Source organism: Hirsutella rhossiliensis, assembly GCF_020360975.1.
Source record: "Hirsutella rhossiliensis strain HR02 chromosome Unknown scaffold00005, whole genome shotgun sequence".
Classification (NCBI taxonomy): Eukaryota; Fungi; Ascomycota; class Sordariomycetes; order Hypocreales; family Ophiocordycipitaceae; genus Hirsutella; species Hirsutella rhossiliensis.
This window is the reverse complement of record NW_025408671.1, coordinates 4,158,554-4,180,279: the sequence shown is the minus strand read 5'-3', so window position 1 is coordinate 4,180,279 and position 21,726 is coordinate 4,158,554. Positions and strand designations below refer to the sequence as shown.

At 53.4% G+C, this 21,726-nt stretch overlaps 7 protein-coding genes across 7 annotated transcripts; 2 read left to right on the top strand and 5 right to left on the bottom strand.

The window, feature by feature from the left end:
- Nucleotides 1-1,578: 1,578 nt before the first annotated feature.
- HRG_05948 (short chain dehydrogenase domain-containing protein) lies at nt 1,579-6,216 on the bottom strand (the record flags this gene model as incomplete). The annotated part of the gene is made up of 7 exons (XM_044864419.1): nt 1,579-2,294; nt 2,358-2,786; nt 3,322-3,898; nt 3,965-4,310; nt 4,362-5,360; nt 5,419-5,876; nt 6,037-6,216. The coding sequence occupies 7 exons, from the start codon at nt 6,214-6,216 to the stop codon at nt 1,579-1,581; spliced, it is 3,705 nt and encodes a 1,234-aa protein (XP_044720951.1).
- A 307-nt stretch (nt 6,217-6,523) lies between these two features.
- HRG_05947 (uncharacterized protein) lies at nt 6,524-7,528 on the top strand (the record flags this gene model as incomplete). The annotated part of the gene is made up of 3 exons (XM_044864418.1): nt 6,524-7,089; nt 7,142-7,427; nt 7,511-7,528. The coding sequence occupies 3 exons, from the start codon at nt 6,524-6,526 to the stop codon at nt 7,526-7,528; spliced, it is 870 nt and encodes a 289-aa protein (XP_044720950.1).
- A 220-nt stretch (nt 7,529-7,748) lies between these two features.
- On the bottom strand, nt 7,749-9,854 carry HRG_05946 (ankyrin repeats (many copies) domain-containing protein; the record flags this gene model as incomplete). The annotated part of the gene is made up of 2 exons (XM_044864417.1): nt 7,749-9,684; nt 9,769-9,854. The coding sequence occupies 2 exons, from the start codon at nt 9,852-9,854 to the stop codon at nt 7,749-7,751; spliced, it is 2,022 nt and encodes a 673-aa protein (XP_044720949.1).
- A 1,582-nt stretch (nt 9,855-11,436) lies between these two features.
- Nucleotides 11,437-12,520, bottom strand: HRG_05945 (uncharacterized protein; the record flags this gene model as incomplete). The annotated part of the gene is made up of 3 exons (XM_044864416.1): nt 11,437-11,493; nt 11,546-12,078; nt 12,229-12,520. 3 exons carry the CDS (start codon nt 12,518-12,520, stop codon nt 11,437-11,439), a joined length of 882 nt encoding a protein of 293 aa, XP_044720948.1.
- Nucleotides 12,521-13,062: 542 nt separating this feature from the next.
- On the bottom strand, nt 13,063-13,902 carry HRG_05944 (CAS1 protein; the record flags this gene model as incomplete). The annotated part of the gene is made up of 1 exon (XM_044864415.1): nt 13,063-13,902. The coding sequence occupies one exon, from the start codon at nt 13,900-13,902 to the stop codon at nt 13,063-13,065; it is 840 nt and encodes a 279-aa protein (XP_044720947.1).
- A 5,164-nt stretch (nt 13,903-19,066) lies between these two features.
- On the top strand, nt 19,067-19,439 carry HRG_05943 (uncharacterized protein; the record flags this gene model as incomplete). Its single annotated transcript, XM_044864414.1, has 3 exons — nt 19,067-19,100; nt 19,160-19,342; nt 19,387-19,439. 3 exons carry the CDS (start codon nt 19,067-19,069, stop codon nt 19,437-19,439), a joined length of 270 nt encoding a protein of 89 aa, XP_044720946.1.
- Nucleotides 19,440-20,523: 1,084 nt separating this feature from the next.
- HRG_05942 (uncharacterized protein) lies at nt 20,524-21,516 on the bottom strand (the record flags this gene model as incomplete). The annotated part of the gene is made up of 2 exons (XM_044864413.1): nt 20,524-20,966; nt 21,024-21,516. The coding sequence occupies 2 exons, from the start codon at nt 21,514-21,516 to the stop codon at nt 20,524-20,526; spliced, it is 936 nt and encodes a 311-aa protein (XP_044720945.1).
- Nucleotides 21,517-21,726: the final 210 nt, after the last annotated feature.

Here is a 21,726-nt window from a genome sequence, read left to right as displayed (position 1 = left end):
CGCTGGGCCGGAATCACAAGATGAAAAACAACTGCTCGATACGTTCTGTGAATGGATATATCCTACGTGGTCCCTCCGCAGAAGCCTTTTCTCATGCGCGGCGCGACCTTATCTCTGATAGAGTTGCGAGCACAGCATGTGAGGAACATGGTGCTGGGCGGCAACAGGGCGGGCATGCAGGTACCTTGCTTGGCTTAGAGCTAGCTATTACAAGGTAGGTAAGGTAAGTACCTGGTAGGCTAGGTAGGTACCTAGGTACCTAGGTACCTACTACACATATGTATTTGGACGACACCGAATGAGCGGGAGCTGTAGAATGCGTCTACGTACGGATACTTGTTGGTGACTCTCTGCAGCAGAGAAAAACAAGAAAGACAAGGGAGGGCAATGGGGGATGGGAATGGCGGAGGGAGGGTCCTCCGACAAGCAACAGAGCGAGAGGAAAAGACGGTGGAAAGTGGCATGACCTGATTGCGTGCTGCGGTGATCGTGAGGCCAGAATGGGCTGATTTCGCTGACACGCATCTCTCCTTCTCCTTGTAACCAGGGGGCTCTTTGACTGACCGAGCCCGTCTGATTGGCTGCAGCCTTCGATGAGTGGTGCCACTTTCTGGCAGTCTTCATCTTGAAGATTCGAGCCCGCAAAAAGAAAAAGAAAAAAGGCCGAGAGCGCCGTTTGGGGTAGTTTCGCCCTCCCCGTCGCCTCACGCGCTGGCTTTAGGGCTTGCGACGCGGACGCTCCAGTCAAGCCGGGTCGGGACCGACTTGGGCGGGAGAGCACCCATTCCCTGGTATCTGCACCGTGTGCCAACATTTGCCTGCACAGTGTCTGCACGCAGAGCCTCATCGGCATCGGACAGTGCGCCAAGGTGCCCTGCTTTGCGGTACGAAGTACATGCTGCCAATGCAGTCACTCGATCAACGCACAAGCACCTCGTGATGCTCCCAAGTCAAGACAGCAACATGGTGACGCGGACCATGCAGATGCAACAATCCTTGCTCCGTTGGTCGTCGATGACAACAGCAACAGACTACAAAGCACAGTACAGCAACGGCAGTCGTGATGCTGCATGTGACCAACATACACCAACCATGCCGGCCTCGCTCCTCGTCCTCAGCCCGGCGCTCTTCGGAACCGGCCCGTAAAGCCTCGCAATTCGCAACTCGCCTCTCCCGCTCATCCGTTCTTCCGCGACTTCGTCAGACCACGCTGCCGCTCCCCCGCTCTCGACATGGTCTGATGGACCCTGCAACACAAACAAGACTGCTGCTGCTGTCAGGGCCGTAGTCACAGGCAGCTGAAATGGGACCACGCTTGCAGCTGTCCTCGTGCCAGAGACGGCCGTTCGCTTCGCCAGTCATCATCAGCCCATCGGTCATCTACAACACGTCGAGTCGTGGTTGGGATCGCCGAGTCGCTCCGCATTTGCCCGTTATTGCGCTTCGATCGAGCCCTCTCCACGGTACCTAGCAGCATCCTTATCACTACCACCACCAACGTTCACTTCACGAAGCCGCGCCATTATGTCGCCGCAAGCCAATATCACCCTCACAATCTCAGGCTCAAGCTGACCCCTCCTATTCCTCGCCTCTCGCCCCCTTCCTCGAGTTATACTTGCCCTCGTAAGGAGCGTCGACGTCATTAACAACTTGTCTCCCTCTGAAGCCCGCCATAACACTCTTCAACGTCCGGGCCCGGAACGGGACGCCGAACCACTCGGGCAAGATGCGCAAAGCCGCCGTGCACCTAGGAAGAATGACTTGGGCGCTCCGTCCCGTCAGCACCTGCTTTACCACAGCCTCGGCAACCGAATCCGGCTCCAGCGGGGGCACCAGAAACCTCGACCTCTGCTTGAAACCTTGGAAGAGGGCCGTCTTGGTATAGCCTGGATGAACCGAGACGGTGCGGACATTGGGCGCTCCGTATATGGCCGAGAGCTCGGCTGCCAGGCCCTCGCTAAACACCTTGGCCGCGGCCTTGGATGCGCTGTAGTCCACCATGCCGGGGGCAGCAGCCCACGCGGCAATGGACGAGACGGTCACCACCATGCCATGGTTGCGCGCCGTCATGTTGGGGAGGAAGGCCTTGGTGACCCAGAAATGGGACAGCGTGTTGACGTCAAAGGTGAATCGCACGTCGGTGGGCTCGGCATCCAAGACAGTTTTGCCTCGGACCACGCCGGCATTGTTGATGACGACGGTCGGATGGCCGACCTTGGCCCTGACCGCGTCCGCCACTGCCTTGACCCTCTCCGGGGACCTGATGTCGCAGTGAAAGTGGTGCACCCGGGACGCTGTTGCACGTCAGCATACCTAGCCTCGTTGACAAAACCGAGACATGGCAGGCTAGGACTCACACGTCGTAAAGGACATGGGCTGTAGGTCCAGCACCACGACCATGATGCCCTTGTCGTCTAGAAACCGGACCATGGACCCGCCAATGCCTTGGGCCCCCCCCGTCACCAAGACTATCTCCTTGGACCAATCGTACGCATCGTCGATCCAGTTGTTCCGGGCCTTGTCCGACAGCCAGGCGTCGGCGCGAACAATAAGGGATAGGGACAGGAGCACCGTCAGCGTCGTCGAAGCCCAAGGATGGAGGTCGGAAAGGCCGTGTCCCTTGTCGGTGAAGCGCGCGACGAGGGCCAAGGGTAACAGCAGGACCGGGTTGAATACGGTGAGGCCGAGGACCCTGATGACGACGTCGCCGCAGAAGCCCTCGCGGGGGAGGAGTCGAGTGTGTGGCAGCATTCCAGCGGCAGAGGAGCGTGTCACAGCGTGAACTCCTAATTGAGTGATTGTGGTCGGTGATGAGCAGACACTGCTTGCTTGCTTCGCTCTGTGTGAGAAGGCCGTACGCTCGTCTTACGCCAAACATCCAAGCCCAGGATTGCACTTACTCCCATCCGCTGACAGGCAGCTAGAGGACGCCAAGGTCCGTCGGAGGAAATTGCGTGGTCCGTGCTAGGGGAGCTATGCGTAGGCATGCGGGGCGTGCGGGGAGCGGGGCACGCGCGGAGTCGTTGGTACTCCGTATTCGTATGAATCAAAAAGTACGAAAGTCACGTGCTTGTTCCCCTGCAGGCAACCCGGGTACAAATGGGCAGGGCGGGCTGACTTGGTACGTATGCGTGTGTAACTTACTGTGGTGTACGAATAGTAATACTCGATCAATCAGCCAAGCGACTAGTTACCGTAGGCCCTATCAGACATGGTCCCCTGGGTGGAATAAGTTCTCCCATTCAACAGAACCGCAGCATAAATAAAAGTCGCCCTAACTATTCTCTAGCAACCTTTCAATGGTCCCTCGGATCCACTCACGTTGACTCTTCCGCTGTACGCCTGTCATTGCCACGTGGCAAGGGTCAAGCCGGCTCCTCAAGACGTCCCACGGGCGGATGCACTTGTACTTGCCATCACTGCTTTCCCTCGCCATCTCCAGGAGCACCCTTGTCATGACCTTCATCTCTCTCAGTCGTGAAAGATCGAAAGCTTCGACTTGGCTCGTCTCCTGCCGCGAAAAGTCCAGCAGCATGGCCGCCAAGCCGGCCGCGATGGACGTCGAGTACGAAGTTCCCCGCACCAGAGGTGCATTCTCGGTAAGCTCGACGCCCTCGCCGAAGATGGCGAAGCTGTGCTGCCGGTCGTCGGGAGACGGGTTCAGATCCCTGGACTCGCGGTTGCCGCCGTTGGTGGAGAAGATTCCGAAGACTTGGTCGTGAATCCTCGCGGGGAAATAGATTCGGTCCATGTTCCTGGCGTTGGACGCGACCGAGAAAATGAGTATTTGCTGCCCACGCGCCTTTGTGATCGCATCGGCGATGTCAGGCTGGTGTTCCCTGAAGCCGAGGGCCATGGTGATGATATCGACTTTGTGGCCGATGGCCCAGTCAATCGCCTGGGAAGGCCCATGTCAGCCATCATCTGCTGCATAACGCGTGGCTCTGGAGTTTGCGGCGAATACATTGACCACATTATCCACCTCGGCACGCGTCGGGCTATTTGTCTTGAGCACCCTCGCCAAGTAGAGACCTGCGTTGGGGCATGTCTTCACAAGGAGAGACACGGCAGCAGAGCCATGGCCGGTTTCGTCATTCGGGACACCTTTGTGGTCGGAATCCACAAAGTCTTTATACTGGTCGATGATTCTAGAATCGCGGTAAAACCAGTAGTCGCCCGGGTCGATGCCCGTGTCTAATACCGCAATCTTGACACGTTGGTACTTGGCTCCAGTCTCGCCGTCTTGTGGTTGCAGAACCTCTTTGAGCTGGTCGTAGTTTTCGAACCATCGTTGCGAGAGTCGGCGTGTTCTATAACCAGTTAGCGCTGTATCGTAAAGTACTCGCTGTCAAGTGAGTTACGTGTATTCGTTGTCTTGGACAATGTTGCGGTTAATAACTGTATGTGGCTCTGGGCGAGACGGAACCTGTGGCGTTGGCCCAATGATCCCCGGTACTGATGGTCGTTGTATCTTGTAAAGCACCTTTACCATGTCAGGATCGTCGTAATTGGTCACCCACTGCTCGAACGGAAGCACAATCTCGCTATAAATCAAGGCTTTAGACGGATCGAGTGATGGGTTGGTCTTTTTCTGAGCGCTGAGGTTCTCGTGAAGCCTTCTTGTGAGCTCTCCCGCTTCGATACACATGGGAAGAACTTTCCTGAACGGGGAAAAAGGGGATATCTCGCGGAGAATGTAGGCAGGATGTTTCGGATCAAGGAGCTTTTTGGCAATCTTGTGGTCTGTGTTGACATTCAACGGTCCGGCCGGGCGAAGGTCCGGGTCTTCCCGATATGTTTCCATAGGCGTCCCCGTCTCGAGCTCCAGAAGCAAAAGGCCGAGAGCCAGAAGCTTTGGCCTATCGTGAATGGCTGCTGTACGCACGGCTTCGCCCTGAACTTCGGAACCAAGATCCATCTCACTGGTGCTGTCGTCCTTGAACCGAGTTACCAGCATAGGCTCGTTTATAAAGACGCCGTGTATGCGGTCGCGCTCTTCGAAGAGAAAATGGACGTTTTCCTTGGTCAAGCCTTGGCCGATGAGCGCCGAGTCATAGAACTGCCAGGCTGCCCTTGCCAGCAGCATGGCCAGGACAGCTTTCATCTTTTCCGTGAATCTCGCCTCGTGTTCGCGGAGAAGGGTTGCCAGGGGCACTGCCCGTTGATTCGATATCCAGTTTCGGCTTATGTCGCAATGCCTTCGGAGCATGAGCATGCCATTCTGAGCCGAGAGAAGAAGTTGCGCTTGGCTTCTACTACTGATATAATGACAGAAATTCGAATAGGAAATTGGCGTGTAGTTTTCATGGCATTGGGATGGTGAAGATGGCTGCTGCTCATGCTCGTCGTCCCAAAAGCGTCTGCAGGAACATTAGCGAGCATCCGTCAAACGTGTCTTGGATAGACGTAAGGCGCTACATTCTGGATGCCGTCGAAGGCTGCCGAGGACATATCTGGATGCAGGCCTCCTGCCAATGACATTCTCCTGTGTGGGGATGATCGAAAAAGAGGACGCCAAATTCTGCGGTGGCATCGTTGGCAGCGAGTCTTCTGTAGCCATTCAGTCGGATGTTTGTTATTATACTCCTATGGGAGCCCTCCCGACGGCATTTTTGATATCGGAGCAAGGTGCTGTGAAGATGCTGAATGTCGTCGTCCATCTCGAAGCCCATTTGTTGCCCTTTGAGATGCCGGGGTGACGAAGAGCATTCGCTGGGTGGTTCTGCCAAGGCCTGCGCCGTCTCTTCTTTCACGCTCTTTCCAGAGAATCTCCTGAATTTCTTGACGAGCTCCAATTGACTATCCAAAGTGGCGCCATTGTCTGCGGAGGCAAAGTTTCGAAGACATCCGGTTGCCTTGTCCCTGGGGAGTGGATACTGAAGAGCATTGAGGGTTGGCCAGCGATTTGTGTTTATTCTGGAACAGCTCCTTTGCAAGGACCGAGGCCACTAAGCATCAAGGTCAGTAACAGACCAATAGACCCGGGGAGTTCTCTGGGTTGGAGGATGAGAATAAGTTAATAACACATGTACCTACGCTGCAGAGCCTCTCGAGGTTGTTCAGGAGACCCTCGACCTTCTTCTGGCTCTCATCTCGAGCTTGGTGCGGTTTTTGCAAATGGCATTTGATGCTCCATAAAGTGCTGGCGCATGTGCCGCAGAACTGCGACGCCTTTTTGTCGTCTTGGGTGTGTCCGAATTGTATGGTTTTGGCCATCTTGATGACTCTTTGGATGGATTCAATCGCGAACGGGCGCAAGTCTATATGGGTGTCTCTCGTTTGAACCGACATGTCGAGTCCGGCCGAGGTGCGGCTGAGACCCTTCCAAGCTTTCCGAGGTGAGATGAGGGGATGCTTAGCCGCCGTCTTTTGATGCAGGTTGCACGTTCAAGCTCGTCTCCACGTGATGGCAATCAAGCTAAGCCCACGTTTGCACAGCCTTGAGATCTACTATTCATTCCTCCCGGCTCACAGGTGACGTCAGACGTTTCGAAACACACCATCAATCCGACATCTACCCCAAATGAATAAATGCTGGTTTGTTCTTGAGCAACCTTTCTACACCCCCCCGGAATATGCCACTCCGAGCAAGGCTGGCGGCAAGGCCGAGGGACCTCTGCGGCTCGGCGACGCAGTGCCCAGTCCGAAATGCCTCTACCCGATCCTGACCCAGGGGCCGCTTCCTCTCTTCACGCCCGACATGCGCATCTCGTCCACCCACTTCTGCGACTTCACATGGGATACGTTGAGCGAGCGCCAAGGCGACGCAGCCGTGGGAGCCGGAGCTCCCCTCGCGACGGCCGCGGTTGGCGCCACCGTGTATGCTGGGGTCAAGGCCGAGTTCAAGAGAACCATTAAGGACTGGGCCAAGTTCGAAGCAATGGACACGGAGATCGTGCAGCCTTCAAAGGCATACATCAACGCAATGCTGGAGAAAGAGGGCGTCAAGGACCACATGGACCAGAACAAGACTCTCCTCCTGGATCGGTGGGCCGTGTACGTCGTGACCGGACTCATGATCGCTCGGGCCGGCGGAACCATTTGCAGTTCTGTCTCGAGCTCCACCGGACTCGGCGCCGGTCCGAGTCTGTAAGACGCGGGAATAGCTGCGTCGTGCAAAAGATGCGCTGACAGCTGGTAGGGACGTTGCCGGCGTTGCTAACGCGACATTGAGGGCCTCTGATAAGAGCAGCAACTCGAGAATCAAGTCGACCGCGTTCCAAGGGGATCGAATTTGGGCTGTTCGGTTCGCCAAAGTCCAAAAGGGCCTTCTGCGGCCTAGGTGGAAGCAGACCGAAGCAACCGTCGGAGCCGCGCTGGACGGCAGCGGGGAGGAAGAGGAGAATGTTGGCGAGGTCTTGCAGCACCAAGGCATGGCCGACTTCACCACGACTGAAGCAAAAACCGACCGTGGTCACTTCATCTTTGTCACGGGAGGGCCAAGCCTTCCTACTTTTCAATCTACACCGTTAAAAAGCCCGGTTGTTGAAGGAGACGCAGTGGTTTCTAGAGAATGTCAACCAGGTAAAGAAAGGCCATTGTGAGGTCACGACGACTACGTCAAGTCATTCGGCCCGCAAGCAGTCCTCATTACTCCTTTACAAATAAAGAACAGACAGCTTCTGACTCCCGCAATGCACCCCTGCTGCTCTTGGCACGTCTCCGTCCACACCAAGCCCCTCTCCAGGCTCTCGTCTCGGACTCTCCCGCACTGCTCATCCAAGCCCGTGCAAGCCACCTCAAGCCACTTACCGTCGTCCCCATTCGTCAATAATAGTTGGATTTTGCACAGCAAGCACCTTGTCGCTGCTTAGCCACGCCCGGCACGCCTCGTATTGTGCGTAGTCGCGCGGATTGCCCCCGGAGCTAACCATCTTGATGTCCGCCACATCAAGCACGCTTCTGCCCTCAGCTTCCTTGGCATATACGTTGGCCCCGTGCTTTACTAACTCCCTGACAGCCAACTTTCGGCCGAAGCGGACAGCAATATGCAGAGCTGTCTCGCCCGACCGATTTCTTGCGTCAACCTTCGCGCCACGCTGGACAAGCTTGTCCAGGATTTTGGGGCCCGTCTCATAATCTTCGTCCTCGGGTAGATTTGCAGCAAACAGCATAAGCGGCGTGTTGCCGTTCAGGTCATAATGGTTAGGGTCGAGGCCCGCGTCAAGGAGGCTTTGCGCAAGGGAGTGGCGAAACCTTAGGTCTGTACCGCCAGAGCCGGCATGCTGCCCTATTCGTCGTCTCCGGTCTGGCCATTCCTCCTCGGGCAGGTCAAGACCGTATTTCCGAACCAGGCTGCCGGGGCTCAAAGTCGCCATGGCCACGGAATGAAGACCATTGCCCCCGTTTTTAAATTCCAAAAATGGATCGTCCACAGCCAGCCTGATATGTTCTAGCAACTGGGCCTCTGCCATGATTGCAGGATCAAAGCTGAGCATTGCCTCGGATGAAGTCCCACTTCTGTCCACCGATTGGGTTTCGATGTCAACCAGCCAATGCTGGATTGTATGCCTGACACCAAAAGCGTCGCGTGCGATGAGCCTCCGGATTTCACTGCGGTCCAGGGGTAGCTCTGCTATGTGTAGGATGTGAAAGCAACTTCGCCCGTAGATATCTCGAGCACAGATATCGAAACCCTGGGCAACGATTGCGCGGAGAAGTTGAAAGACAAGATGGCCTTGAATATCATCCTGGTTGAGGACGTGCAAAAATGTCTGGCCGCCTGTGTTTCTCGCATTGAGAATGGGAGCATATCTACCACTCTCAACGACGCGCAGCAGCAATGTGAGTGAACCGCGAGCGGCAAGAAAGTGCAGTGCTGTGTTTCCAGCAGAATCGCTATTGAATACTTCCAAATTGGTAGGTCCGCCGGCATCGAGGAGTCGGCGACCTGTGGGAGTTATTCCCTCGGTAGTAACCCATGGCGAGGAATAATCGTCGAACTGGTTGAAGCACAAACATCTCCTGGAGTCATGGTCACCCGTTGGAACCAAACACAATTGCCGCGGGGTGAAAAGATCCCGGTCGAGAAAGAGAAAGTCGCCCGGCAGAGGATAGTGCTTGCTGTCGAACGCGCGGGGAGCATCGTCGTTGTCAAGCCGGGTTAATAGTGCCTCCACTTCCTCCTGCATACCGGACCGATTGTTGCGCAGAGCACCGAACCCCTTGACAAGTCTCTCAACTGTTTGGATATAGGAACCGGAATAACCGGAGAGTATATGTCGAAACGAGCCTGTGCCACTCGAGGCAGAAAGGCTGGTAGTGCGCCGGAGAAACGAGGAGAATACGTCAGAGTCTTCCATCTCCTCGGCAAATGTGTCAGTGGCAACCTCCAGTCCAGGCGAGACTCTTGATGTGTCAACGTCATTCGGAAGGAGGCGTGGACCTTCGAAGCGGTCATGCTCAGGACTGAAAGCCGCGGGAGCGTCGAATGGAAGCCGATCAGCCGGCTCCGAGCTCTCGATTTCTTTCTCCTTGACACGAGCTGGGCTGAACGAGTAACGCGAGGTGCCGTCGGATGGCAAAGACGAGGCATCGGAAGTGGCAATTTCCGCCAACTTTAGTCTCGTCAGGGAGTTGGAAAGCTGAGCAACACGCCGGCCCATGTCCCTTTCGTTGCGCGGACGAAGCCATCGTGGCTCTTTGTAGAGTAAGGCCTTGAGCTTCTTGTTGGCACTGTCAATGCTAGCAGTTGGCGAGCATTAGAGTCGAGCAAGACGGGCAGGGCGGCCAGTGGGTAGGCCAGAGGAGCATCTACGCGCAACTCACCCGATATTTGTGGCTGGCTGATGAGGGTGGATAACCCTGACAATGGAATTGAGGGGCAGAGTGGTGTAGACGTATAGCAGGACCATGCTGCGTTGTGCTGGCAGTGTCCAGAGCAGACGACGACCGGCCACAGAGTCGAGGGTCGCTCCGGTGGACAACCCGTCTGCTTATAGAGGAGAATCAGTCAATATTTTTACTCATCATACGTGTCGCGAATGAAGAATGCGTAGACGCAATGGCTATAATGGTGATGCTACGAGAAGAGAGACCTGGGCTGTGCTTGCGAATACCACCTACCTCGTGCGTCGCCTACTCCGAGCCACCGTGGCAAGGGAGCTCGAAGTTTCATGTCGTCTTGTTTTGAGCTGGAACTTTTCTTGATCTTGTTCAAGATCGACATCAGCCTTTCCTGCTGTCCTCGCAACTCATCGAGTAATTTGTCATAGTCAGGAGCCGAAATGGCCTCGTGAAGCTGGGAAACCGTAATCCGGCACTCGTTCAAGGTAGACATGAAGGCTTCGTGATCCAGTCCCTCAAGCGGCTGCCTGAGTTCATCCATAATCCAGTCGAACCTACCGTAAACAGGGCTGTAGCTGGAGAAATGGCCACCTGCAGGGCCATTGAAATTTCGCAGTACAAGAAGCTCCGCCATCGTATCCTGGAGAACGTCGAGGATTTCATGCAGGCTGTACCAACCATTTTGCTCTTCAGGGATGAAAACCGTCTCGCCCGAAGCCGGGAAGGTGACTTCCTGTCGGGTGCTGGGGGTTGAATATGAGAGCGACATTCTTGACTCGCTTTCGGACTTGCTTTCGTCGAGCCAGGGAAATGCGTGGAGCGAAAACTCGTGCAAATGGGTAGCTATATGCTCATCCTCTTCCAGCTGTACCAATCCGCAGCCATTAGAGTGAATTGGATCCTCAGTCTCGACTTCGCCTGCAGCGCATGTGACCAGCCCAGGTCGGCATAGAGGGCATCCGGCTCTCTTAATTCCGGCGTATCGCTTACTCGCATCTATCAGGAGGTTCATCTCGGAGTTCTCAAAGGCTGGATGCGCAGCGATGACGTGTTCTCTCAAGCGCCCAGGGTCTTGGAAGGAATCGGTCGAGGCGTCACCAATACTGGACGAATGGCGTTTAGGGCACTCCGTGCATACCCATTCTACGGCAGAGTGGCATCGTGCCATGTGTGACATCCAGTCATGTGTGGATCCGTACATGTCATCAGGGGATTCGCAGTCGTCGAAGATGCAGACGTATGGGTGGAGATCCTGCGCAACGTGTGCCATAGGTTCAGTTGTAAGCTAAACCTCAATGTCAAGGGGAGTGGCAAAGACATACCGCCATCTAACTTTCTCAGTGTACTCACCCGACAGGATCAAGGGACAGTATGAACACGGAAAAGGCCCTTCTTTGGCTGGACACTTGGGATAATCTAGGTTTGCGACCCTCGCTGACATCTTCGTGGCAGCCGACTTTGTGATATTCGAAGGCAGTAGCGCACCGGTAATGCTGAATGTCGGCTCTAGCGAAGTGGCTGCTTGGCTCACAAAAATCTTGTTGCAGTTGCCCTCGCCATCCAAGGGCTTGGATCTGGACGACATCTGTGACAAGGGTGAAGCATCAACTGGCGTAGATTTGGTCCGATCTGCCGCGTGGAAGCTCTGGCTCATCTCCTCAAGTATCGGCTTCTGCCCGAGGGCTCGACGCTGATCCTGGTGCGTTCCTGTCTTGTGCTTGTCAACGCTCCCAGCATGAATGAGCCTATTTCGCCTCACGACTTTGGCGTCGATGAGGCGACGTTGTACGGTCGTTAATCTAGCTGGGTCGTAAAGATGGGCTCGAAAGATAACAAGAAGCTTTTCCTGAAGTATCAAGTATGGATCATCCTCGCTCTCGGTCCCGTGTGCTACGATGAACGCCTGGATGTTGGAAGCAATGTAACGAATCAGGCTCTCGGTGTATCCATTCCGCAGAACGAGTCTGTTGAGAAAACGCCTAAACCGCTCATGGTGCCCTATTGAGCCATCGCTCCCGTAGAGAGCCTGATGTTCGCCTAGCGCCACCTTTTGAAGTTGGTAGTTCTCTTCAGCTCTCTTGAGCTCGTCATCAGCGCGCTGGTTCCTGAGCTTGAGGCCGGACTTTTTGATGGCGGCGTGGATTCGAATGAGTATCTCAAGGTTTGTCTCTACGTATAACCTCTGCTCCTGGAATAAGTCGCGATTTGGGTTGCCGCTGTCATGGTCGGCGCGAGACTCGGGCCGGCTCCCAATGCTGTCGCTCATATCGGACCAGGAAGACGGTGATCGATCTACTTCATATGACGCAAGGGATCGGTTATTGGCGTCAGATTTCTCTGGAGACTGCTCTATTGAACAAGCATCCGACGATGCTGGTACGGTCAGTCCAAGGATGCTGTAAGTGTAGGCCAGCGTGGTACGGTCGATACGACGGCGCCTACCTATCTCTTGGTACTTGGAGAGGGCAGTCACCAGGCCATCGAGGAGATCGGCCACGACATCTCTGATATCTGGGCGGAGTCTCAGCCGAGAGTCGAGAGAATCTGGGCCATGCTTGTCGGCTTTAAGGCCGGATGTGCACAAGTTGAACTCGGCGCTTTTCTGCGCCAGCCAGTCGTCCTCGTCTATGTCCGGGATGTGGAGGCATTTTTGAAACAGCTGCTTGCACGCCCGAGTCTTTTCCCTTAGGATGAACTCGGTTTTCGTCCCTGGTTCGTAGGCTTTTGGCGGCATGGCATCATGACGCTCTCGGGCGGCAGCGTGGGGAGGACGGACGTTGCAACTAACAGTCACGTGAACGGGAAGCATATCTTAAATGCATTGAAGTAGAGTTTTGCACTTTCAGCGCTTTATACCTCTCTTTTTGCGGGGAACTGTTAGTCTTACGGCCGCAGGCCCGCCTTGCTGCTATCTCTTAGCGGCCCGCTTTTAGGTTTTTTCAGGATCCGCAATTTACGGTAATTGTCAGGACAAGGGCCTATAATACGCGTTAGTAACACCTCTATGGGGTGCCCTCATTTTGCATGGTGTAATTAGCGGTATTTTACCAGCTTGACAGTAATCTAGTTAGCATTTTTACGCTTAAAATTTTACACAGCACTTGGAGTATGATTATATAGCAACATAGTTACATCTACTGCTCAGGAACTATCCAAGTACTAAGGCGCGAACTTAATAGCGCGCGTCCTCGTGCTCGCCGATGTGTTCAACCGACAAAACGCGATTGTTCCAGAGAACCCAGTCGAAACCGATACCGACGCCGATCCTCACCCCAGTCAATCATCATCCTCGACGTCATCATTGTTACTAGCAGCACCGGCACTTCCTCCAGCAGTGTTCCCAGTGGTGGCGGTTCTGGCAGCAGCACCGCTTCCAACAGCGGTGGCCTGGTTGTCGGTGGCAGTTGTAGCGCTTCCAGTGCCTTGTTGAGCCTTCCCCTGCTGATTGTTTTCTTGCTGATTATTTCCCTGCTGGTTATTTTTCTGTCCGGCCTGGCCGCTGCCCTGCTTGACTATCTGGACCGGGACGACGCCGCCAAAGGGACCGGCCTTGGCAGGGTTCTTGCAGCGAACCAAGCAGACATTGTTCTGGCCGGCGACGTTGCCGCTGCACTGTTGGTTGGCCGGGATGGACACGGTCAGAGGGTTATCCGAGGCGTTGCCTTGGCGGTTGCGGCCGTTTTTGTTACCGGCAACATTCTGGGTGACCTGAAGGGTCTGGAAGTTCTTAGCCGTGCCGTCTGAGTTGATCATGCAAGTAAAGGGGCCAGCGCCGTCAGCGTTGACTTGGTGGACCGTCATCGTTAGCTGGCCACCGGGCGAGATCTGGGGCAGCTGGCGGCCTGTCTGGGCCATGATAGCTTGCGTGCCCTGCTCGATAGAATTGGCGCCTGCACCGATGGTCTCGCCAACAGTGGCCCGGCTGCGGCCACGAAACCGCGTTGAGTCCTGCTGGAAGGGGTTGCGTTTCGTTCCGTTACGAAGCATCTTAGGGTTGATGCCAAGTGCCGTACCCAAGCCGCCCTGGTCGCCGAAAGCGTTGGTGATGGCGGCGTGACCAGCCACGAGCTTTGCGGCTATGAGAATCATGGAGGCAACAACCGCCTTCAACGACATATTTGCGGGAGAGAAATGGGTGGAGATCGCTTTTGAAGCTGCTATGGAGGATTATGAATGTAGGGTTCTGGACAAGACAAGAAGTAAGGGGGCAGCAATGAGCGGAAGCCTCCAAGACTGGTATAACGAGATGAGACCTATGGCGATGCTGGTCAAGTCCGGGGCGGCGAGCCTTGGTTTAATAGTCGAGGAGCAACCCGTGACAGGCGGCCAGTCCGCGACTGGCACAGCCAACGCTGCCACGGGGGGTCGGTCATTGTAAACAGTAAACGGGATGAGGTCGACGGGGCGAATGAATGCCACCCTAGCCCCTTCTTCTTCCTATTTATTACCTGCCAGTATGCCTCCGGACCTGAATACACAGCCTGGCCACCTTGAGCAATCGTGAGACTCGAGTGTCGGCGCCAAGGCGATGGCTTACTGGTCCACGTCGTGGATCAGGATCAGTCGAACCCTGGATCATCATCCACGGCGGAAATGATAATTTAGCTCTCGTGACGCGCGCCGTTTCACGAACCATGCCTCGGGTGAGAATCGCATATTGGTGTGAAACGGGAGCTCTTTTTTCAGTTCGAGGCCGGCTCGCGTAGACCACGAAGGAGCCACACACATCGAACTTCTTGATGGAAAGGCATTGTGTTGGTGTTTGGAGGAAGTATGAGGTCCGCCTCTGGCAGTTGGCGCCTCCCGAGCCAGTGGCCCGATCAAGGGTTGCTTGCTTGCTTGCTAAAAAAGCCGTCCTCGTCTCGCGAGCTACCTGCCTGGTAGTATACACGTCACACGAAATTGGATCCAGCAGACCTCCGTGTTTACTCTCCCCGCAGTCGTTTGCTTCTCCTGAGGACCAGACTGCCTTGGGACATCGGAAATCCATGCCCTAGGAGTTAGCAACGACCTTACCCCGTTTTAACGACGCCTCCTGTGGCGGTCTTTCTTAACTCTATCTAGATCAGTGATAGACTGATATGATAGTCTTCTCATCATACGGTAATTGTCAAATTAACAAATATTATCGCTTAAGTAGCAAGGCATTACCACCCCCAGTGGAGGTAATGACAATACGGATTGTCCTCTGTCCTTCTAACAGTAACATTGGTATCTTTAATACACAGTGAAGCCGGTCCTGTTTCACTAGTCCAAAATCTAAAATAGATGCATAAATGCTCTACAGCCTCTTGGGCGAGAAAGTCCAGACAAAAGCCAGCATACTAACAGGGATCTATCCGCCTTTAGGAAAGTGGTGTTTTAAGCTGACATAATCCCAGATCCTTAAATAAAAGTAATCTCCCTACTTCTTACTATATACACAGCGCATAGCCCTGCCTGTTCGCAGGCTAACTCCGGCCTGGTTTCGTCCCCTGAAGTCTAAAGTGCATTGCATAAATCGCCCACCCTACCAAGGCAGGGAACGGCATAGACTATTCCGGCACTTATATACGAAGTAGATCGGGGGCATCTGCCTTGTTTTATTTTTAGGTTTGTCTTACTATCCAGCCTTAATCACTACCGCTAGACGATTCCTATAATCACGTTGAAGAGGACGTGTCCGCTGCTGCAATCACTTACTGGTCTTGTAGAATCGCCATTATAAGAAACACGGAGATATACGGAATAGAAAGGCTACCTTTCTGTTCCTAATAGAGTTTCAGTAGGCCAGCTTCTGATACATAAAGGAAATGGGTAAGTGATAGATAACACTGTAGAGGAAAACAGTTCCCAATCGAAAAGCAACTATTAATTATACTCGTAGCTAAACCGAGACAAATTCTTATTACGCTTGCGGCCCATATAAATCCACACTCCTAATAGAATCGAGACGGAGAATGCCCCTGTAAATATTACCAATGTGATGACTGCTGACTGGGATGCGCACAACGCCGCTGGCCAGTCGCGGATCAGTAACGTACCAAGTACACCGGCTGCAATACCAATCGCGGAGCCGCGGCTGTTCTCCGGGAGGACGCCCCCAGCAGTCAGACGGTCTGCCGTGGGAGTAGATACAGTCTCTTTCTCGGGTCTGGCCGCGTCAACTGATGGTGATGCCGACGCAGTCGCGGCTGTAACCGCGAAGTCACTGGGAAAGCCGGCTGTCGCCATTATAGGATCCGAGGAAAACGACGGTGACCTTGTCGACTTGATGAGAGAGCTCGAGGCCCACCGGCTGGTCTTCGCAGCAGACGATGCGGTAAGGGGCGGCGCTACTGAAGTCGTCGCCTCATAGGTTATCGAGGTGAGCGTCGAGACGGTGCAAAAAGCCGTAGGTTCGCTGGGCATGGCGTGGCTTAAAGTGAGACGGGAGATTGGTTGGAAAACGAGGTCGCTCATGTCTATGTCGTCTGAGATGTCGTCTGAGTCCGGGTCTGAGTCTGTGTCTCGACGTTCAATCACAATTACAACCCCACAGGCAGGCTTGAGAGGTTTTCGGCTTCATGCGTCTCCTGAGTCCCAATCGACTCTTCTGAGACGACTGTTGGGTCGATGCTGATTACATTAGTGGACATCTAAAGAGCCGAGGTAGGTATTCGGATAAACCAACCGGAGTTTTATCACTGCCATTCTTAAAGCCACCTAGGCTCGAACTCCCTAGGGTAGATTCGTCAACATTAACTGTTCACCTTAAAGAGAAAATAACAGTGTGAAGTCGCCAGAGCGAGTCTGGGTCAGCCGGCGCCTACAGTAAAATGACCAGATCACGCTCGACGAGATAATGTCCTCGCAAGCTAGCGAAGTAGAAAGTTGACCAAAGATAGAAAGAGAAAGAGAAAGGCAGAAGAACGTGATCGAAATCGACTGTTGAAGTACAATAGTGTGCTAAGCCCGAGATCCCCCGCTGTTCCTAGATCTCTTTATCTTTAATTAGACTTCGGTAAGTGTTAAGTGGCTGGACAAAATATGAGGTCAAGTATTGCGCATGATTGTCGTGAGACACCTTCTGGAGACCGCGGGCGCTTGAAACATTGTAAGCGGGCTAAGAACGTAAGAAGTTGTGTTTTTACCAGGATGCCCACGCCTCTACGCGTCGAGCCTTGGCTTGCTCTAGAATGGCCATCGAGTAGTGAGACCGGTTTATTATAGACATATTTTAAGAGATTTAATCCCACCGCAATCTTGGAACAGCGCAGATGGGAAAGTGATCTCGTTGCTAATCAATAGCACTGCAGTGTTGCAGTATAATTGCTATAACCTTAAATGTGTCGTCCGATGTTGATATAGAGGTGGCTGAAGTTGGTAGAGTTTCACTTGGCAGCGGTTTGTACTATTGAACTATAGCTGGTTACGGCAATGTGGTAGCGCATATCACTTTGGTCTGGTCTAGATGGTCTTCTCCACTCACACAGCCGAGGCCACACTGCCAAGGAAGGCCTTGCAACCCAACGGCCGTTTGACCAAGCCGGACAACAGCGGGCAAGACCATAAGTACCTTCGGCTGGATGTGACAGCTAGCAGAGTACCAAGCAAATGCGTTGCGAGACTAGTTGGCCGTACATGACTCTCTAAGGACACTTAGTACTTGCATTGCAGGCCGGGCCTTGCTGGGCATTCGTTTACTCGAGGGCCATGACCTATCTCTCGAATTAAGCCGCGGGGTGGATCTTCTTCATGGTTATCTGCAAGATCATTCTACTTATCTTCGCAATATCAGTTTCAGTCCTATTGTCTCAGGCGAGCGGCATGATGGTCGTCCTCCAAAACTAAGCGAAACGGAAAGCGGGAGGCTTAGCTGGCTAGCTCTGGGGATCATTGGGGTGCCGCGATGGCTGGTAAATAGAGCAAGGCGGGCATCCGTCCTCGCTTGTATAATATACAAGCTGTAAGTGCTGCTTCAAAGATGTATGTCATTCGTTGATAGCTAGGGTAAGAAGGCGCAGCAACTCTTACCATTAGCCACTAAGGCTGGGAGACAGCAGTGTTGCTATAAATATGGCTGGACAAAACCTATAGTATTGGCAATGCGACCCCCCTGAAATATTACTGTGTTGCTTGTCGATGCGTATTCCATGACCTTATCCGGACTATCCGTGCATTGAACGACATTGACATCGTTAGGGTCCCTGTCATGACAATAAAGGGCCTATAATACGCGTTAGTAACACCTCTATTGGGGGTGCCCTCATTTTGCATGGTGTAGCGGTATTTTACCAGCTTGACAGTCCCGGTATCTTGGCCATGTTTGACAATGCCGTGACTTCTATCATACAACTGATACAATTTATGTATTCCCGCCTTGGAAGTTTCATAAATTCGAAACTATGACATTAAACACTCTACTTCTTCAATTGCGTCAGTCTCTCTATGATTGTAACGGTCAAAAATGTTCACCTTTGTGTTTGAGAAGAGTCTTTCTGGCTCTGTAGACATTGTGGGAATAGAGAGTATATACACCCGTTTGGTCAGGTTTAATAAGCATAACTGGTTGAAAACTCGATATACGTGCTTATTTAATAACCTATAAATATCTCCGAATTTGAAACCAATGGCTTATAGATGCTTGTCTCGTAGATTATGAAGGATCACACACCACACCTCCATCCAATGCCTCTTGGAACACCTACTCCTTATAATTGCGGGGAGTCAGGGGGAGAGTCTATGTAATACATGCGTAGAAACATTTTGTCGATGGCAAGAGCGTGTCAAGGCGCCACCGTAGCTTCTCAATCTGCACATGAGCACCACAACGGCTTCAGCTTCCGTAGATGCCGCATCGTCACGTCCCGCCTTCCACACCACCAATGGTGAGACGCCCTTATGCAACCATCACCTATCGATACAGGCTCCGTGTTACTTCCTACCTTGTGCTGCGTCAAGATTCATTCGCTAACTCGCCGTCGATCATTACGGGTTGGGTTGTCGCAGGTAAGCCTTGGCAGCTCAACTGTCCAACATCACCGAGAGATTATAATATACGCTATCTAGATCTTGTTTATAAAGCCCGACGTCGCCTCTTGTCTCAGTTTCTAAACTGTCGCATTCTCTTTAACTCTTCGTTCCCTCGTCACTGATCGCCAGCCGTTCAAATTCGGTATTCAACTCCCGTCTTTAACTTTGGACCAGGTGTCACTTAAGTTGGACTTTGGACTTGCTTTCTCTCCTTATAAGGCTTCGCTACTAGCTTTTCTCTCTTGCTCCCCACTTCCACATCCTCTCCCACGCGACTTATTCCAACATGGTTCGCAGCTCTGTCGCTTCTCTCATGGCTGGTAAGCAGCTATCGCAGTCTCCCGTCCAGCTTGAATGCTATGGTGAACTCAAGGGCTAGTGGCATTGTGCGCATACGCCTTGACGGCGGACCCTGGCGGCCAGAAAAACGTCGGCAACGGACAAGGGGGGCAGTTCATCACCGGGCGTTGCCTTAACAACGCCGACTGCGCGTCGAACTGCTGCGCCCAGGTGAACGGCGGCCAAGGCGTCTGCTCCGGCCCACAAGCCGCTTTCCAGCAGGGTAAGACTGGATGCGGCTTTGTTGACCCGGCGAGCAACGGACAGGCCGGGAACGGGTGTCGGGCCCAGCAGCCAACAACGCCCTGCATGAACAATAACAGAAACCGGCGTCAGAGATGCGATAAGACTGGAAATATCAATCAAGGTGCCGCGAAGCAGAGAAAGAACGGAAATCAGCCTCAGAGTTCTCAGCCATGTGTGGCACAGCAGCTTCAAACTGTGAACCAGACTGCGTACGATGCCACGGCTCAGGCCGCCGCGAAACAAACTCAGAATGGAAACCAACCCCCTCAGCAGTGCGCGGGACAGCAGACCCAGACTGTTAAATGTGCCATCACCCAAGCTGTGATGCAGCAGGCTCAGGGCACTAATCAGGCTCAGAATGGAAGCCGTTGTCAGTGATGGGATATCAGCTATTGCCATTCCAACCATGCATGTAATGAGCAAGGGCGGAACAATCCGGGCGACATATTTCATGTTTGTTGACATATATTTAACCAACTATATTCCTTTAGTTAAAGTGGTTAAGAATCTCTCCTTGAATCAACTGAATATTTCGGGCTTTGATTGCTATACTTCGTACTGCCATGTTAATGGGACAGCCACAATTTAGCATAAGCAGTCGAGTCTCTCTCGCGGCTTACCTCATTGAGTAATTCGGCCAAGGGCAGGTCTTGAGGAGTATTGAGGCTAGCTTCCCTCTCCTAGCCCTCCTTAATCTACACCTTCGTAACGCCCGCAGCCGTATACCCCTAAAAATAATAAAAGACTTTAACAGGCAAGCACGCCCGCAACAGAAGGCGTACGACTATAAGAAATACGCTATATATAGCTAATAACCCAATAAGTAGGGCTATATATATTTTTGCGACTATGATGCCTTCCTCTATAAACGATTCTTAACTTCAAAGCGAGTATGATTCTAGCGATAGCGACCGCGAGGCGGATAAAGAACCGCAGCGCGTATATACTACGCTTAACTAGCTATTAAAAAGAATCTGTAATAAGACCTTAGCTATAAGTAATGATAAAGAAAAAGCCGAAAATAATAGCGAATTAGCCACTAAGAAAGGAATTCTTTTAACAACCTATATTGTTATTGCTGGTCTTTTTTCATCCCAGGAGCACAGCCGTCGAATGTCCTGACAGACAGGTCACATATATCCCAGCGGCGATCGAGTCTCATCCCTGGGTATCCATCTTTTCCAGCAACGACCTGGCAAGAAGCCGTGTTTCCTCCGAGAACCGCTCGTCTTCTGCTATAAACGCCATTTGCTCTTTCCACGTTTTCCAGTTCCGCATGCTCCAAACCTCGCGAGACCCATCAGCAGCGTCCTCGGCGTTCTTCCTGCACCGCTCATATACCCACTGGCGTACTGAGTGGCCGAGAAGCCACTGAGCCGCGGCTTTGAGATCGCCCGCGATTCTGTTGATCCCACCACTGCCGCGTTTCTCGAGGTCGGGATACATGTGTGACGAGGGCAGGATATAAAATAGTGCACACACCTCGCTGCAGTCAATCAGGTCCAGCGTTGTGATTCGCGCGATGAAGCTTTGCAGGTTTCTCCACCGCTGCTGAGACTCGCTATTGGGTTCTTCAACGTCTGAGAATGGGTATGCCAGATCTACGGCATCATTGTGAGCGTCAGCTTGGTCCGCGTGGCCGGCCATGGGAGGACTACCTTCGGCTTCGCGATGAAAGGCGAGCATGAAGACTTTTGCCGACGGGGTGCCTAATGGCCACAGCAATAGCCGGTCGTTCCCGACGGGATTCTCATCTTCATCAAAGCGGGAATGCGGCACATTATGCTTCGGCAGAGCCTTGAGCTGAACGATAAAGTCGACAAGCGCGTCCTGCGCCGTGCTGCCGGGCTCAAAGGCTGAACAGAGTCTCGCGACCGAGTCGAACAGCATGTGCATGTGCCTCGAGGCGTTGGGCCCGACAAGGTACAGGCTCTCGTCGTCGGCGAGCTCAAAGGGCGGATTCCGTTCCTCGAGCTCCCTGTATCGCCTGTTGGCCTCGCTCACAACCCACTCGTCGATCTGAGCTGCCGCCCGAGCTGGGGTCGAGGCCTGGGTGACGAGCGCATCGAGAGGCTGCTTGAAAACAAGGTCCTCGGCGTCGTCGTCGTCGTCAAACAACCGAGCGTCGAGAGTACCGTCTTGCGCGGCCATTGGTCGGCTATGGTGATTTGACTTGCAAGCTGCTTTCACTTGGCCAATTGATGCTACTAGGATGTCGCTGGGGTAGTATCTGGTGCGCTGCGGGGGAGATGAAGAAGTCTGGGTTGGGTTATGTCGTGTTGTAAGATTTGACGTCTCAAGGGTTCTGCGCCTTGTCGGGCATTTATACGAAGTACGGATACTCCGCACGACCCCTTGTCA